At 43.1% G+C, this 16,660-nt stretch overlaps 1 protein-coding gene across 9 annotated transcripts in view; it reads right to left on the bottom strand.

The window, feature by feature from the left end:
- Window positions 1–16,660, bottom strand: part of scn1lab (sodium channel, voltage-gated, type I like, alpha b) — a 40,451-nt gene that overhangs the window by 5,050 nt on the left and 18,741 nt on the right. For 5 of the 9 annotated variants that reach the window (XM_037761888.1, XM_037761887.1, XM_037761889.1 and 2 more), the window contains 15 exons: window positions 15,581–15,859; window positions 14,880–15,221; window positions 14,531–14,663; window positions 13,574–13,812; window positions 13,153–13,326; window positions 12,008–12,364; window positions 11,269–11,814; window positions 6,781–6,937; window positions 5,611–5,765; window positions 5,244–5,417; window positions 3,991–4,113; window positions 3,655–3,693; window positions 3,076–3,351; window positions 2,046–2,099; window positions 1,812–1,949 (listed from right to left, as the gene is read on the bottom strand). In XM_037761888.1, the coding sequence (XP_037617816.1) occupies window positions 1,812–1,949; window positions 2,046–2,099; window positions 3,076–3,351; window positions 3,655–3,693; window positions 3,991–4,113; window positions 5,244–5,417; window positions 5,611–5,765; window positions 6,781–6,937; window positions 11,269–11,814; window positions 12,008–12,364; window positions 13,153–13,326; window positions 13,574–13,812; window positions 14,531–14,663; window positions 14,880–15,221; window positions 15,581–15,859 (3,186 nt within the window). The remainder of the gene's footprint in view (window positions 1–1,811; window positions 1,950–2,045; window positions 2,100–3,075; window positions 3,352–3,654; window positions 3,694–3,990; window positions 4,114–5,243; window positions 5,418–5,610; window positions 5,766–6,780; window positions 6,938–11,268; window positions 11,815–12,007; window positions 12,365–13,152; window positions 13,327–13,573; window positions 13,813–14,530; window positions 14,664–14,879; window positions 15,222–15,580; window positions 15,860–16,660) is intronic. The other 4 variants (XM_037761893.1, XM_037761894.1, XM_037761890.1 and 1 more) reach the window with 3 other exon arrangements.

Consider the following 16,660-nt stretch of genomic DNA (forward strand, 5'->3'; position numbering starts at 1 on the left):
TGTGATAAAAAAAGGAGATTGTGTTCTTTAGATGGACAGAAAATTAATGTGCAATATGTTTGATGATGTCATTCTTAAAAATTCACTGGTTGTGTATGAATAACACCAGCATCATGACGAATAAACGACACGAAAATGCGAAATACTTGTGAAACTGAAGGAGTGGATGTGGTCTGTGCTGCCTTTGTCGAGGTTGAAAGGAGTAATAAAGTTTGCCGTCCTGGTTCAGACTACGGAGCAACCGTGTTGTTGTTGTTTCATAAATATAGACGCAACTCAATTTAGGAGAAAGAAACAAGATGATATTTTGGCTAGACTAGATTGACTGAAATGTTCAATATAATCTGATGACTAAAACAGTTTTCACTGACTAAAACTTTATTAAAATAGTTAGGGTTTTCTTAGACTAAGGTAACACAAAAATGCCCTTTTAGTCAACTAAAACTTGAATAAAAAAACGAGATGAGGACAACATTTGACCCAGGACAAAGACTTAAGGCCTTTACAATCTGGGGGCTTTTTTTTGTGCAATTACTTCGCACGTCAATTTATTTTTTCAAACTGTTGTATTGATCACGAATATATCACTTATGGCAAAAAAAAAACAGTTTTGTGACCTTGAACCACCAAAATCGTTGTAACAAATTTGAAGAAATTCCCTACAGGCGTTCCTGAGATATTCACGAGAATGGGACAGACGGACGGACATCCCGTCCCATAATCCTCTGGCCACGGCTGTCGCCGAGGCTATAAAAATGTCCAAACTTCAGCCAGCGCACTCAGCGTGCTCTCATTAATCAAAGCAATGAACCCCCCTTCATGATATGATACATGAGGCACACATCACACTCTCAGTGCTGCTCACTGAGTGTATGATGCGTGTCTGGAGGGAGGACTGGTGTCAACACTGAGCAAACCATCTGTGTGACGCGCTGGCCGTCGGGCTGCTGAAACCACACCGACTGATACAGTGTCTCAGTCAGTCAGTCAAGCCAGACCTGCCAGCACGCAGCAAACACAGTGCGACCCCTCTCCCCTGCCTCGCTTGGGCGTTGCCTACTTGTTAGTGCTCGGTTAGACGGAGGGCACATTTCCAGACTACATTCCCTGTGACACTGCATGTGTATATATATATATATATATATATACACATATGTGTGTGTGTGTGTAGGCTGGGTGTTTCTCAGTGACTCATGCATCCTGAGTAATCCTTGGCAGCGGCAGGTCCTCGCAGATAATCATTATTCTGTAGCTTTAACGCAGCTGTGGGTCTGCTTTGGCTAAATCTGGGCTGCTTCGTATGCGTGTAGTTGGCACAGTGTGGCACAAGACTGGTACCTGGTGTTTCGACGCCAACGCGGTGCAGAACTAAAGCTGAGAGTGTCAACATTAATAACAGCGAGCAGGATGGATAACCTGGGGTTGCCTTGGATTTCAGCGTTACTTTTAATTATTATTACATCACCTTAAAGCCCACCAAAAATGTGTGGAGTTTGCATGTTCTCCCCGTGTTAGCGTGGGTTTGCTCCGGGTGCTCAGGTTTCCCCCCACAGTCCAAAAACATGCCGGTTAGGTTAATTGTTGACTCTAAATTGTCCATAGGTGTGAATGTGTCTGTCTCTATGTGTCTATGTGTCCAGGGTGTACCCTTCCTTTGCCCAATGTCAGCTGGGATCGACTCCAGCCCCCCCGCGACTCTGAATGGGATAAGCGGTTACAGATAATGGATGTGGTTCCCATTCCTACCGAAAAGTCTATAGAACATGTTGGTAGTTTAAATCATCTGATTACTGTTACTAATTGCAACTTATCTTCTTCTTCTGCTGGTTGAAGTTGTCGATGATGACGCCGATGAACAGGTTGAGGGTGAAGAAGGAGCCGAAGATGATGAAGATGACAAAGTAGAGGTACATGTACAAGTTCACTTCGTATTCAGGCTGGTCCTCCAACTGGATTAAAGTGAGATAGAACGAATTCAAAATGTTACTGGTATGTGTCAGCCACAACGATTTATAAATCCTTCTGTCGAGCACCAAGGGACTTACATTTCGAGAGTCCACGGCTGCGTACATGATGTCCATCCAACCCTTAAATGTTGCCTGAGAGCAGATGAGAGAAGAGCCAGTGTGTCAGTCTGGATAGTGGGAGACCATCTAAACAATTTCATATTTCATATATTTTCATATTGTTTCAAAGTATGCATGGGGGACATTACACGCGTGATTTCCCTCACTTGTATAGAGCTCATAAGACAACAGTGAAAAGGGGTTTAAACAGTGGAAGAAAAGATTCCATATTGTCCACGGAGAGGTGCGCCGCAGCCCACAGAGGGTTTGCAACATCATCGCTGTGTGCATGGGCGGATTATGAGACAATGTGGGCACAGACATGCAAATGGCCCCATCATCTCTCCTACATAGGGGCGAGACACACAAACTTTAGTGTTGTTTAGCTTCTCTGTGTAGTCATTTTGCATCTCTGTGTTCATTTTGTCTTTTTGTGGTCATTTTGGGTCTATGTAGTCATTCATTGTCTCTTTGTAGACGTTTCGCATCTTTGTAGTTTTTTTATTTCTGTTTATTGTTGTTTTGTGTCTCTTTGTGTCCATTTTTTATCTCTTTGTAGTTGTTTTGTGTCTGTTTGTTGTTGTTTTTAGTGTCTTTGTGGTCTTTTTGTGTCTCTTTGTAGTTGTTTTGTGTCTCTTTGTAGTCTTTTTGTGTCTCTTTGTAGTTGTTTTGTCTCTCTTTGTGGTAATTTTGTGTCTCTTTGTAATTGTTTTGTGTCTCTTTGTAGTTGTTGTGTCTGTTTGTTGTTGTTTTGTGTGTCTTTGTGGTCATTTTGTGTCTCTTTGTTGTTGTTTTGTGTTTCTTTGTGGTAATTTTTATGTCTCTTTGTGTCCGTTTTTGCATCTCTTTGTAGTTGTTGTTTGTCTCTTTGTGGTCATTTTGAGTCTCTTTGTAGTTGTTTTGTTTCTGTGAGCTGACTTGTATAATTGTACGCAGGATGAGTAAGTATCTACTATTTTAATTTCTATATATACATTTTGTCTTCTTGTGTCACCGGGACTAAACTCACCACTTGCAACAGAGCCAGATAGCCAGCCCCGACGTTGTCGAAGTTGATTTTGACGTTCTTCCAGCGGGCGCTGTCGTTGACCAGGTTCAGGCAGTCGGACTTGTTGTTGACGACGTCGATGGGGAAGACCTCGTCGTTGGTGGTGTTGACGCAGTAATAGTACTTCCCCGCGAACAGGTTGACGCCCATGATGCTGAAGATAAGCCAGAAGATGAGACAGACCAACAGCACGTTCATGATGGAAGGGATGGCCCCCAGCAGCGCGTTCACCACGACCTGGAAGCACACAGACAGACGGTCAAACGGACGTCACTGCTCGCCAAAACGGAGAGGCTGTTTGATTTGAGTGGCCATTACAATCATCTAATCACTTAACTGGTTGATTGAGCTGAATGCTACGGTTTTCAGAACAAAAGATTTAAAAATAGTATTCCTATATTATTCAAAGCTGTATTTAATATTACTGCACACAAAAAGCTCTTAACAAAGAATCTAACAACATGACAGTTGGAAAGAAGAAGGTGGACAGGTGAAAAAGTTAACATTTGATAAAGGTAAAAAAGCAAAACAGAAAAAAACCTTAGAGAGGCGGGATGAAGTCACAACATTTTGTTTTGACTGTAAATGAAAAAAAGACACACAACAAAGAAAAAAATTACAGGTCAAAGGCACCACACGAGCAGAGAACAATGCCTGAGAACAGCAATATACAGTAATCCATTGACACAATGTGAAGAAAGTCATGCAGATAGAAGAAATACAGTGTTGAACTGCAAGGAAAAGATAACTTTACAGGAATAAGCATGCAGTCGTAACATTTTTCCTTCAGCACTCCTGAGCAGAGAACAAGCAGATAGCTCTACAGACACGTTTACGATATAAAAGTGTTCCGCTGTTATTCCACGACGTCCTTACCCTCATGCCCTCAAACCGAGACAGGGCCCTCAGGGGCCGCAGGGCTCGCAGCGTCCTCAGAGACTTGATGGCGGTGAGCTCAGAGTAGCCCAAAGCGTTGGCCACGAGGCTGACCAGGGACACCTGAGAGACGGTAATGACGGAGACGAGCGGGGGTGAAAGGGGAGACATGAAAGAGGTCCCTCTGCGCACTGCCAGTGTTTGAACAGGATGGTTGATTAGGCATTAATGATTGGTCTGCACACCATTAAAGACATATAAAGTCTTTAAAAATGAATAAATGATAAAGAGAGGTGAAAGAGATGACTTAGCAGACTCAATGGTATTTACATCTGTCTGTTAATAGGAATAGTGACATTTTGGGATATACCCTTATTTGCTTTCTTTCCACGAGTTAGATGAGAGGATAGATACCACTCTCATGTCTGTACCAGCCAGGAGGCTGTTAGCTTAGCTTAGCATAAAGACTAGAAACATGCTAGACTGGTCCTTTCCAGAGCTGGAACCGTGTTCTGCGACGTAAAATTACTGTTTTTGTGATTGGAGTCTGGTGGCTTTGTAGACAGCGATATAATGGATTCAGTTCCCCGTCAGGAAAGGCTGTCTGACGGCGGGAAAAAGCAGTGAAAATATTCAAAATATAGCGTACAATGAAACTGATATTGATTTTTCTCAGGTGGCTAAAATAAATTTTTCTGCTGCCCCCATCCACAGCAGCTTTACCTCGCCGTCAGACAGCCCTTTCCGACGGGAAACTGAAGCCGTTATATCGTTCTTTTCTTTAATTTCCAAATTTTGAGTGGCTGAGTGGGCGTTTCCTTTTGAAAAAAACAAAACAGAACGCAGATGGACCCGCCCTTTAATTTATAGACATATTAAAGCTAAGCTAATCGCATCATGGCTTTATATCCATATCCCAAAATGTCAAACTGTCTAAATAATCTTTGATTTAAAGGAATACGTCACCCACAAAATAACCATTTGTATATCAATCACTCATCTCGGGTTAACTTGAATTCTTGCATGGACGAGTAGCGCACCTGCACAAGCATGAGGCTGTTTACGCGGAAGTGTTTAAATAGTAAGGTTTTAGCGACTTCACTGTGGAGACATGAGAGAAAAACAAAGTTTTCTTCAAGAATTCAAGGTAACACGGGGTGGGTAACTGATATACAAATTATCATTTTGGGAGTGAAGTATTCCTTTAATGCCAGATTGGAAGCTGTATTTTTATATAGACTGGATATACATACGTCTACAATGAGGAAGTCCAGCCAGCACCAGGCGTTGGTGAAATACTTGACAAAGCCGTATGCCACCCACTTCAACAGCATCTCCAGGATGAAGATGTAAGTGAAGATCTTGTCTGCGTACTCCAGCACGGTTTTGATGGTCTTCCGCTGCTCGATGTAAATGTCCTCAAACGCCTGTACAGAACGGAACAAAAACAGTAAAACCTGCTGGTGGAAACAACGAGGTGTGACCAGGGCTGAGGCTCAAACCCAGCTGCGATGTGTCAGTGCTAACCACTTACCGACTTATGCAAGTTTATCAAAAAAACATCAAAAATCGTTATTGATTTTGGCTCACAACGGGAGGTAAAAAAAACCACCCACTTACCAGTGCTCCACTGCTGAGCAGGATCATGAATATGATGAAGGATTCAAACCAGTTGTGCTCCACTATGATGAAGCAGGTTTTCCTGAGGTTCCACCAGGTCTTAAAATGCTCTTCGTCCTCGTTGATCTGGCAGCACTGGAACCTGCTCACACAGCCTGGAAATGTGGGGAGAATGAATATGTTGACTTAAGGTGATTGCATGATTAAACCAAAACAATCTTCACTCAGTCTGTTTTCATTACTTCCAGTGCAAAATCTAGTGCAAAAGTAATGCAAATAAATTCCCATTTGGGTGCCATTAAACCATTGCAGAAGAATCATCATATTTTATTTCTGTATTCCACACTCATGAAACACTGAAGAGGTACTTGCAGCCTCAGAAACACGCTGGAGGTGTGTCAGACTAAATGTCAGGTTTCATTACAAACCAAGACAATCCCACAGACTACTTTTTCTTTCTGTCCTGCTGAGCATTTACATTCACTGTCACTCAGCGGTGAGTTTTAACACACCAGTGCTATGCACATGTGATTTACTCTGCGTCTGGAAGTGTGCTGTGGAAGCATTTCAACTCCCACATTTCTGTCCCACTTTCCCCATTACCCATCATCCTCGGCAACAGAGGTCCAGCGGTTTTAGGAGCCAACCTTCTGAGCTGGTTATCATTGTGTCTCCATTCACATGTACTCCAGTGCCATCACATGCAGCATTGATCAAATGTGCTTTTTATTTTTTTTTTAATCAAATCAACTTTCATTAATGGCTAAACGCCAACAAATATGGCTTGAATCAGAATATTTTATGAGATAAAAACGTGGTGAATTTTGGAAATCTATCTTTTTTTCAATAAAATTTTGACTTTACAATGCTCTGAAGTTATTGGAAATATTTGGATCAGGTATAAACCTTTTAAATGTTTCAGCCCAATATCCGATCCGGTATCGGTGCATCCCTAAGATATAACGGGTTTAAACATAATGAAAAAACATGCAGAAAAACAGCAGCATTCGAATGTTGATTTCAAATTTGAACGTCAACGTTATGAATGACACTTCAAATTATTTGTACAGCCCTACGGCTGATTCACAATAATTGTGTATATGCACCATCTCATCATACTTTCCTGCTACCCATCATCCTCCCTGCCTGTCACCCTCACATCCCTCTCACCCTCTGTGAAGCAGGCCTCTGGTTCCATGGACTCCTCCGGCTCCATCTCCACTGAATCCACCCCGTCTCCTGGGGGGCGCATATCGACTGTGCTCCCCTCTGATGAGCTCAGACGCTGGGGCTCTACATCGATCTTCTGCATGGATGAGGAAGAAGACTACAAAGTTACAATGCAGTGCCATCAAGGTTCAGCGGTTATAGGAGCCAACCTTCTGAGCTGGTTATCATTGTGATTCTCCATTCACATGTACTCCAGTGCCACAACTATATACACCTTAGTGTGGAGACTAGGCACTGTAATAGCTCACAGAGTTGGGCTCTTTAAAGTCATTGTATTATCATCATCACATGCAGCATCGATCAAATGTACCTACAGGCTTTGATATTAGTATTATCTGATGGCTTAAATCAGATTATGTGGCAACACATGGCACTGGGGAGGTTGGCATTACGGAAATGCTCTGTGGGTACGTTTGATGTGACCTCAGTTCGAGGAAGAGTGCATGCAGTATTCCAGTGCATATCAATCCAAGCCTGAAATAGTACCAAGCAGAACGTGTGCTGAAGTATTTTCATGTCCACTGAAAAATGACCCCAAATCAGTTTGTCTTATAATTTATCCCATTTCCAAAATTGCCTCTATGTATAATAATAATAATAATTCCCCCACCCTCAAAGCTAGAATCCACCCACAGAGGGACTGTTGTACATTTTCCTGAGTGACATGAAAACACGTTATTTCCATTCCTTGAAAGCAGTGTACAAGCTTCTTCTGTTTGTGTTGAAGTAGACGGATAACCACATTAGCTTACCAGCAAAAACCAGTACTGTGCACTGTTTATAAGACAGCATGTGGTCGGGCGCTTTTTTTGTTGTTGTTCCCATTTATAAAACATGTTGAATTAGCACCCATGCATACCCAGAAAACATACAGGACTAAATGTGGTAGTCAACGATATTCATCCTTCTTCTCAACAATATGCAACACATGTAAGGACAAGTGTTGCTGCTGTTGTCAAGTTCATTTTACTCCTTGCTAACTCTGGATTTTGAACCCTGGCAACGCTCCTCAGAAACCCTAAAATGCAGTGATCTTTGTTTTTTGCGTTAATGTACATTACAACATCATCTGCATATAGTGAGACTTTTGGTGTTGTGAGGCTTCCTGTCTGTTTTTCTTTGGGCAAACATGGTGTTACGTGGCCTCATGTCTAATCTGTCTGGCGTGTGGAGTACAGGAACATGTCATCCTAGACAGTGCAGCAGCTCTGATTGCCGTGGAACCCAGCTAATACGGCATGGGAATGATGGAAGCATGCTGCTCACAAGTGCATCGTTTTCTGGAGGGGTGTGTCCCTCCGGTTTCTCTTTCTCTCCTTCAGCAAGAGACCCATTTTAGCTCTTCTGGGCGTGGATTATATGAGGCATTTACTCATAACCTAACATGCTTTTATTTGGCAGATTTTGTTGGCAAGTTTTACTATATTTGTACAAGTTTGGTGACGAGATAGTTGCAGTGGAACAAAAGTGGATAACACAGGCGTAGAAGCACGTAGAACAAGACCGACTAATTAGGGCTGTACCAAATGTAATTTTTTTACATTCGAAGCTTCTATTAAGATTTTCGAATGAAGCTTCGAATGTCTGTTGTCATATTTTATGACGTCATCATCCTCAAAAAACATCCTCTAACAAAGTGATTCATCTGATTAAATGATTTAGTTTTTTTTTTTTATTAAATGAACTTTCTTTAATGACTATAACTCATAAGCGAGTGCCTCGCTTTGTGTGCGGCAAGCGGGAGAGCAAACAGTTTTTTGACCGTAGTGAAAATGTTGTTTTTGAAAGGCTAAACGCCAACAAATAGGGATTGAAGCAGAATATTTAATTAGATAAAAACATGTTGTGACATTTGGAAATCATCACATCTATCTTTTTTCAATACATTTTGACTTTTGGACTTAACAACGCTCTCGAGTTGTTGGAAATGTTTGGATCACAAGAGTCCGAAATCTACGCAGCTACCACTGCAATCTAATTCTACAAATAATATAATATTAAAAATATAAGTGTAGCCTAATCTTTATCTGCAACTGTGCAGAAATACCAGGTTTAAACAGAATGAATAGACATGCAAAATAAAAGAAGCTGCACTGCATTCGAATGTTGATTTAGAATTTGAATTTCAACATTATAAATTAAGCTTTAAGCTATTGGGTACAGGCCTACAACTAATAATTGTGTACATGTACCATCTCTGGTAGGATTCAATGTAATTTGGGTTGGAGTTTCCTCAATTTTATATTGTTTATACAGTTTTTCAATATAAACTGCCATGTGTTATCGGTTTTGCCACCCTGCAAAAATCAGCGTTGATTCATTTGTGTTTCAAAATGATCTCCTAGGAAAGAATTCGGTAAAGAATCTTTCATCATTCCACTATTATTTGAGTATCACAGAAAACAAGTACGTACGAGTATTTCATGTGTGTATGCATGTGCTATGAACCAGACAAATGAATTTTGTCAAACTACAGCAAAATTCATTCCATCTCTCTTCCCCCCCCCTCATTCTCGTCCTCCTCTCTTCCTTCATTCTCAAGCTCGGAGTGTTGGATGCCAATCAAGTCCCAAAACCAAGTCAAAACCAAGCAATGAAGTCAAAAGCAAAGATCATGTTAGATGAGTTTGTCTATCGATGGAAAAGAAGGTGGTGTTGCTCATTCCTAATGGTTTGTAACTGCAATACAGCCTGATGCTTGGGAGGTAAATTATGAAAGGGGGTAGAAGGGTGGGTAAAGAAAAATATTACAGCATTGAGTGTGCTGCTGTATGGGGGGGGGGAGGGTTTAAAGCAAAGAGGGTGGGGTAGGGGGGGGACGGAGGGCAGACCAGGCAAAGAACGAAAATGGGCAATCCATTGAAGGTATGAGAAAAATATGTTGTTTGTCTGTAAATGGCATAGGCAGTCCTCATGGTTTGTGCTATGGTACAATAAAGTGGTCTTACAATTCTCCTCTCACTGAAAACCTTGAGAGCGTCTGTGACACAGCTGCAATAACAAACGGGGGGTTAAACAAAGTAAGTCAAACACACCAAAAGCCAGCATACAACCTCAAGTCTGCTCTCACTGGTCAGCCACAAGGCACAGTGGGAGAACATGTTAGCCACACAGAACAATAGTTTCCCTAATAGATGCAAAGCAAAAGGGTGGCACGCTGGTTTAATACTCACAAAGACGCGCCAAATATTCATTGTGTAACTCAAAATGCATACATTAATATCTCTGATTTTATCAAACATAGTAGGTAAGAAATAACTTTTAACTGGTGCTTTATTATCACAAATCAGCAACCCCTGGCCACAGGTTGTTAGTATCAGCAGTGACTAGTGGGAACGCTGCCTCGTACATATAAGGAACATGTGGTGCCGTGGCTAGAAATAGTCTCCTGGGCTGTTTTGAATCACAGGGAATTGGCACCACACCCAAAGTGGCAGGTTGACATCACCGGGGGAGCGCAGTCCCAATGCTCTGTCAGCCTGGCAACGCTTGACAGCAAACCTGACATTTGCTCTGTTAGAATAGGCAATGGTAAAAGGAGGTAAAAGGAAGTTATTAGGAAGTTAACCCGCTTTTATTTTTTGTTGTTGACGTCATATCCGTTCCGTATCCGTCAACCAAAACAAACCGCAGCGAGCCGAAACGAGAAAGTACAAAACGGCGGAGGGTCCGCGTGGATACGACCTGCACCCTCCCATTTTAAATCCAAAGTGGTAAACACTACACATACAGTAAAGTATGAAAACACTTTGGGTTTCACACATTGCATCATTACATCACAGCTAAAGCTGCATGCTAACTCTGTCATAGACAGGAAACGTTATCGTATTGCGGTAACGTGCGGTCAAGCCAGCGTCACTCTCATCTCCGTGTTCAAATCGGCCCGACGCTACAACTGTAGAGCACCCATATACTGACATTTATTTTTAAATGCATTCAAACGGCCTAAAAAAGGAAACAAAAATCACAATAAATGGTTCTACCGAATCGCAATACTTAAAAAAAGCAATACATATCGAATCGGTACCCCAGTATCGTGATAGTATCGAATTAGGTTATCGTCCCAAAAAAGAAGTCTGTGCAAGTTATTACTTCCAATCTGCATTTGCTGTCAAGTCAACCACGTAAAACTGTGGTACATGGCTCTTTTTTCTGCTGCAAAGGGCTTCAGAACTGAGTGAAAGCTCTTGAGTCCCTCAGTAGCACAGCATGAATCATGCATGTACAAATGAGTCAGCAGGTATGTTATTTTCAAACCGCTTGACTGTTGGAAAATGTCTCTGAAAAGGCCATCTCTATGCAAATCTTGACATTTATACATCGTCTGGTTTGCGCGGGGAGTTAACTATTACACATATAAAAAAAAGGAGCTAATCAAATACGAAAGCTGTGTGACTTTTCCTACAAACTGACAATCTTTGGTCTTACCTCTTTGCTGCCCTCCACGTCCGACGAGTCGCTGCTGAAATCTTCTGTGTTTAGGTTCTCGAAGTCCGACTCGCCCACGGCGATGGGCACCGTGACTGTCAGGGTGGGGTTATGAATGAATGACATGTAGTCGCATTCCTCCATCGGGTACTTCTCTGTAGTGTCCCCACCAACCACAACACCAACACCAACCCCGACCCCGACCACCAGCCCTCCTCCTGGCCGTCCGTTGCCCTCGGTCATGTACACCACAGTGGGGTCTTTGGTGATCTCCACCGACGTGTGGTTGGAGATGCAGTTGCCCTTGCCGTTGCTGTGCAGTTCATCCAGGGGTTTGCTCTCCTCGGCCAGGCCGGAGCCCTTACCGCCCCCGCCGAAGCAGATGCTCCGGAGGAACTGCCGCAAGGTGGACTTGATGAACGCGAAGCCCCGCTGGATCCGGCCCACGGCGATCTGCAGGTTGTTCATCTCGCTGTCTTCGTCGGTTGCTGCCAGGTTGTCGGCGCTGAAGGAGCTCAGGAGGAGAGCCAGGAACAGGTTTAAAACCTGGGAAGAAGTGGACATTAGGCAGGGGACAGTGAATTCCACTTGACCTCATTACTTGTAAAAGCTGTTTCACACCAAGCACGAATTTTTGGAAATTTATAAAAACTGATTTTTAGGGTTCTTTTAAATGCTAGCGGAAATATATGTTTGACCAATGGAATCTTTTGTTTGTAAAGCAGGAAAAAACCCATACCACCAGGTTTCCAATGACCATGACCATCATGAAGACTATCAGGCACATGGACTGTCCAGCCACCTCCATGCAGTCCCACATGGTCTCGATCCACTCGCCGCACAGCACCCGGAACACGATGAGGAAGGAGTGGAAGAAATCGTGCATGTGCCAGCGGGGCAGCTGACAGTCATCGGAAATCTTGCACACGCACTCCTTGTAGCTCTTGCCGAACAGCTGCATGCCCACCACGGCGAAGATGAAGACGATGATGGCCAGCACCAGGGTCAAGTTGCCCAGAGCCCCCACGGAGTTCCCGATGATCTTGATCAGCATGTTCAAAGTGGGCCATGACTTGGCCAGTTTGAAGACCCTCAGCTGTTTTAAAAGAAAATGAAAAGGACTGTGTGATTTTTCTGGATGTGATTAAAGGGTGTTCCGTTTTTTCAAATGGGCCAAGTTTGGAAAGGGTTAGTTCAGATCTTTTGAATTGGGGTTGTATGTATAATCCCGTGTTCTGCGAGGTAAAATTACTTTTTTGTGAATGGAGTCTGGTGGCTTTGAAGAGAGCTATATAACGGCTTCAGTTTTTCAGTTATTTTGAATATTTTTACGGCTTTATCCCGCCGCCAGACAGCCCTTACCTGACGGAGAACTGAAGCCATTATATCGCTGTCTACAAAGCCACCAGACTCCATTCACAAAAACAGTAATTTTACCCCGCAGAACACATGAATTGCTGGTCTACCACTGCATCGATCGGTTAGTTTGTTCGTGTATATGTAAAGAGTGTTGTCAATCTTATCTAACAATGAAGAAAAACTATTGTTTTAAAAGCAGAACAAAATCAGCTTTTCAAATACTAGTCTATTTGAGTAGATCACTAACTGTGTCCTCAAAGAGTCTGGCAGCACAGCAACAGTCCTAGAACGCTAATCAGGTGAACAGAAAAAAACACACTGAGCCCCAAAGGCCACGACAACTCTCAGTGGGACCTTTCATGTGCTGCACAAAAGCTCTCATTACATCATTAGCTCATTAATAGCATAAGTGTTATTGAGAGAGGCATCGTGTCCTGACCCTAGAAGTACAGGTGCATCTTAACTTTTCTCATCTAAGGAGCAGATAAATCGTGTAACGAGATATCACTCCACCAGTGCACTTGCCAATCTGAAGGACCTGAGCACAGACAGGCCTTCTACGTTGGCTAAACCGAGCTCCATCAGACTCAGGCTGACGATGATGCCATCGAAGATGTTCCAGCCCTCCTGGAAGTAGTAGTAGGGATCCAGGGCGATGATCTTGAAGCACATCTCTGCGGTGAAGATGCCTGTGAACACCTAATAACAAAGAGGACACATTTTACATCATGAGAGATATTTTACATTTATGTTTTTCTGGTTTTTCCACTAAAGAGCTTGTTTTTGAAAGGCTAAACGCCAACAATCTAATCGAATACTACAAATAGTATAATACAAAAAATATTAGCGTAGTCTAATCTTTATCTGCAAGAAATACCAGGTTTAAACAGAATTAATAGACATTCAAGACACTCAAGACTTTCTAAGCATATCACACAATACTTGCCAGGTTTCCAACTGAGAGTACGTTATCGAATTCTTTAGTCATGGGGTAATGCTCCATGGCCATGAAGAGGGTGTTGAGGACGATGCAAATGGTGATGGCCAGATCCACGAATGGGTCCATGACCACCTGCAAGACGATGTCCTTGATTTTCAGCCACTGGGGGCAACAGTCCCAGATCAGAGCGTTGTTGGCGAATCTGTACCAGCAGGGGGGGCATTTCTGTCTCGACTCTTCAAGCTCTGGAAAAGGAGAAATGAATAAATGTATTAATTAATAGCATATTAAATAGGCTAATATTGTGTGACCTATATGTTGCCAAGACAACTTAAATATAAACTTATATTATAGGCTACAAAATTTTAAATGTCTAATCCATTACACTTTTTGTCAAATTCAGAAAATATCTCCTCACGGTCTACCAGCTGTCCATTCTGTAGTTTCTGAAAGGCTAAACGCCAACAAATAAGGATTGAAGCAAAATATGTCGTTAGATAAAAACATTTTGAGAATTTTGGAGATGATTATCATCATCTATCTTTTTTCTCTCAATACATTTTGACCTTTTGACTTCGGACTGCTGGCTGTCCGTTCTATGTGTGCGCGTTGAAAGAAAAAGCCAGTGTTCGTACACAGCCCTGGTTCTGTAAATGGGAAACAAACAACGTGGCTTGGACCAAACCACTAGGTTTAGATTTTTTTATTTTATAATCAAATCTTCTATTGAGGTTTAAAGAATAAAGCTTTGAATGTCTGTCGTCATATTTTGACTGTTTTTGAAAGGCTAAACGCCAACAAATATGATGGAAGCACAATATTTTGTTAGATAAAAACATGTTGAGACTTTTGGAAATGATTACTTCTATCTTTTTGCTCTCAATAAATAAGACCATGAGGTCAGGGCAGGAAATTCAAGACAGGAAGGAAATAAGACAATAAAGACTAAGGCCCCATCCTGACCTTCCATGGTGTTGGTGAGGATACTGGCCACACTCATGGCTCTCTGCCTGGCCACTGGTTCATCTAAATAATCCATGGATGGCTGGTGAAAACCTGACCGCCGTCTCTTGAGCTCAGTATCTGTAGTTGTCCCCTGGAAAAAAAAATGCATCAAAAACACATTAATTCGGGCAATATTTAGCAGAAGGGGAGATCAAACAGGTTATCGGTGTTGAGCTTGATTGAACACACAAGTATGTGCTCATATATCATTCATTTATCAACAACATGAGAACAAACGGATGGGAATAAAAGGTGGCATAAACTTAAAGCAGGTCAACGGGAAAATAAAGCATGAAACAAACGTCACCTCAGGCAGCAGGAGACCTACAGGGGAGGTTGTTACAGAAGTTCCACCGACCAGAGACACCACGCCGTTGCAGTCCACGGCGCAGTGCATCTTGCCGTTGGCGGGCAGCATGACCCGCGGCGCCCCGAGGCTGGTCTGGCTGACGGCGCTGCAGCGGCGCTCGAGGCGGCGCGGCAGGAACAGGGAGCCCCGGCGGCTGTCGCTCTCCTCGAAGGTGCTGTGCTCGTCGTCGGCGAAGTCGTTCTCGGAGCCCATGTCGCGCGCTCGGCCGCGAAAGCTGAACAAGCTGGCGCGGCTGTTCCTCCGAGGTGAGAAGAGGGATCCGCGGATACTGAGGAGGGACTGAGAGAGAGAGAGAGAGTAAACGAGAAAATGGAGTTAGAGGGTGCAGAGCCCTGGCATACTTAGAGGAGAGACACCACAATGACACATTTGGTGCTGGTTGGTCCTGTGAAATGTAGTCAGGGCAGGAAGGTGTGAGACAGAAACAGGAAAATAATGACGAATAGTCCACAAATGTAATGGTGAATGTAGCTTGATTTTTATTTGAATCGTTGCTTTTTTAAAAGGGAATAGTTTCACATTTTGAAAAATGATGGACCCGCCCTTTAAGTGTAACCCTGGCATGAAGTGACATGTGTGAAACGTTATTCATCAGGAAACACTCACTGACCAACCTGATTTGTCAGGGAAGTATTTACCTGGTTGGGTGAGGAGCATCTCTTCTCATAAGAGAGCCTGTTGGCGTCTATGGAGAAGCGGAAGCTCGTCCTCTTGATGCTGTCCTCCGACTCCGACTTGTGGAACTTATCGCGGCCCCCCCTCCCCTCCTCCTCCTCCCTCTGCTTCCTCTTCTTCCGCCTGTTGCGTCGCTCCTTGGCGCTCTTCGAGCTGAGCTTAGACGTCCCCGAGGACGACTCGGAGGTGGGGCCCCCTCTCCCGCTGTACTCCCCGCTCTCCGTGGCTGCTGCCGCGGCAACCTGCCAGCCAATGGGAGCACAAGCACAGTTGTCATGGCGACCCGGTGCCTGTCTCAGAGGCTCTCGCGGAGGAGAGAGAGAGAGAGAGAGCCTGGCAGCTGAGAGCAGCAGCACAGAGAGCCAAATAAGCCTCAGACACCTTTCTAAAAATGGACGCCTGGATGTTTTTAACGCAAACCAAAACATTTCTGAATTCCTGCATTTATAATACTCATTGAGTAAGAGAATTGTGTGGATGCTGGGTTAGATAACAGCCTTTGTGTTTTATAAACAAGGAGGAAATTCCACTCTTAGAAGCCAAATCACTGCAACACCAGAGGAAACAGAATTTCTTGCATCTTTCCTTAAGAAATATGATTTACTACCACGTGCATGAACAGACACACTGGTTCATATTAGGCTAAAAATACCAGACACACATCAAATAATTAAGCAATCAAAAAAGACAGTATGTAACTCAATTTAGATTTCTATACTTCCTCTTTTTCCATCTTTAATCTTTGTCCTAAATAAGAGAAATTCCTCCTTTTGCACGATGATTTAAGAGTCAGTCGTGGCGACCAACATCAACAATGTGAACGTGCACAATCCTGATAAGAAGGAAGAAGCCTGGCAGAATAGCCTTTGAAGGGTCGAGCAGAGGTGGGGAAGGATCTCTGAGAGGAAACATAAAGCGAGACGATGTGTCTGACCTTCCGCTAACGAGGATGAGCTGGAAAGGATGTCGTACGACATGAAACGCAGAGTAATGGGGGAAATATAGCGTTTGAATGATCTTACACTATTATACACACACATTGT

This window comes from Sebastes umbrosus, chromosome 24 (genome assembly GCF_015220745.1).
Source record: "Sebastes umbrosus isolate fSebUmb1 chromosome 24, fSebUmb1.pri, whole genome shotgun sequence".
NCBI classification, from domain to species: domain Eukaryota; kingdom Metazoa; phylum Chordata; class Actinopteri; order Perciformes; family Sebastidae; genus Sebastes; species Sebastes umbrosus.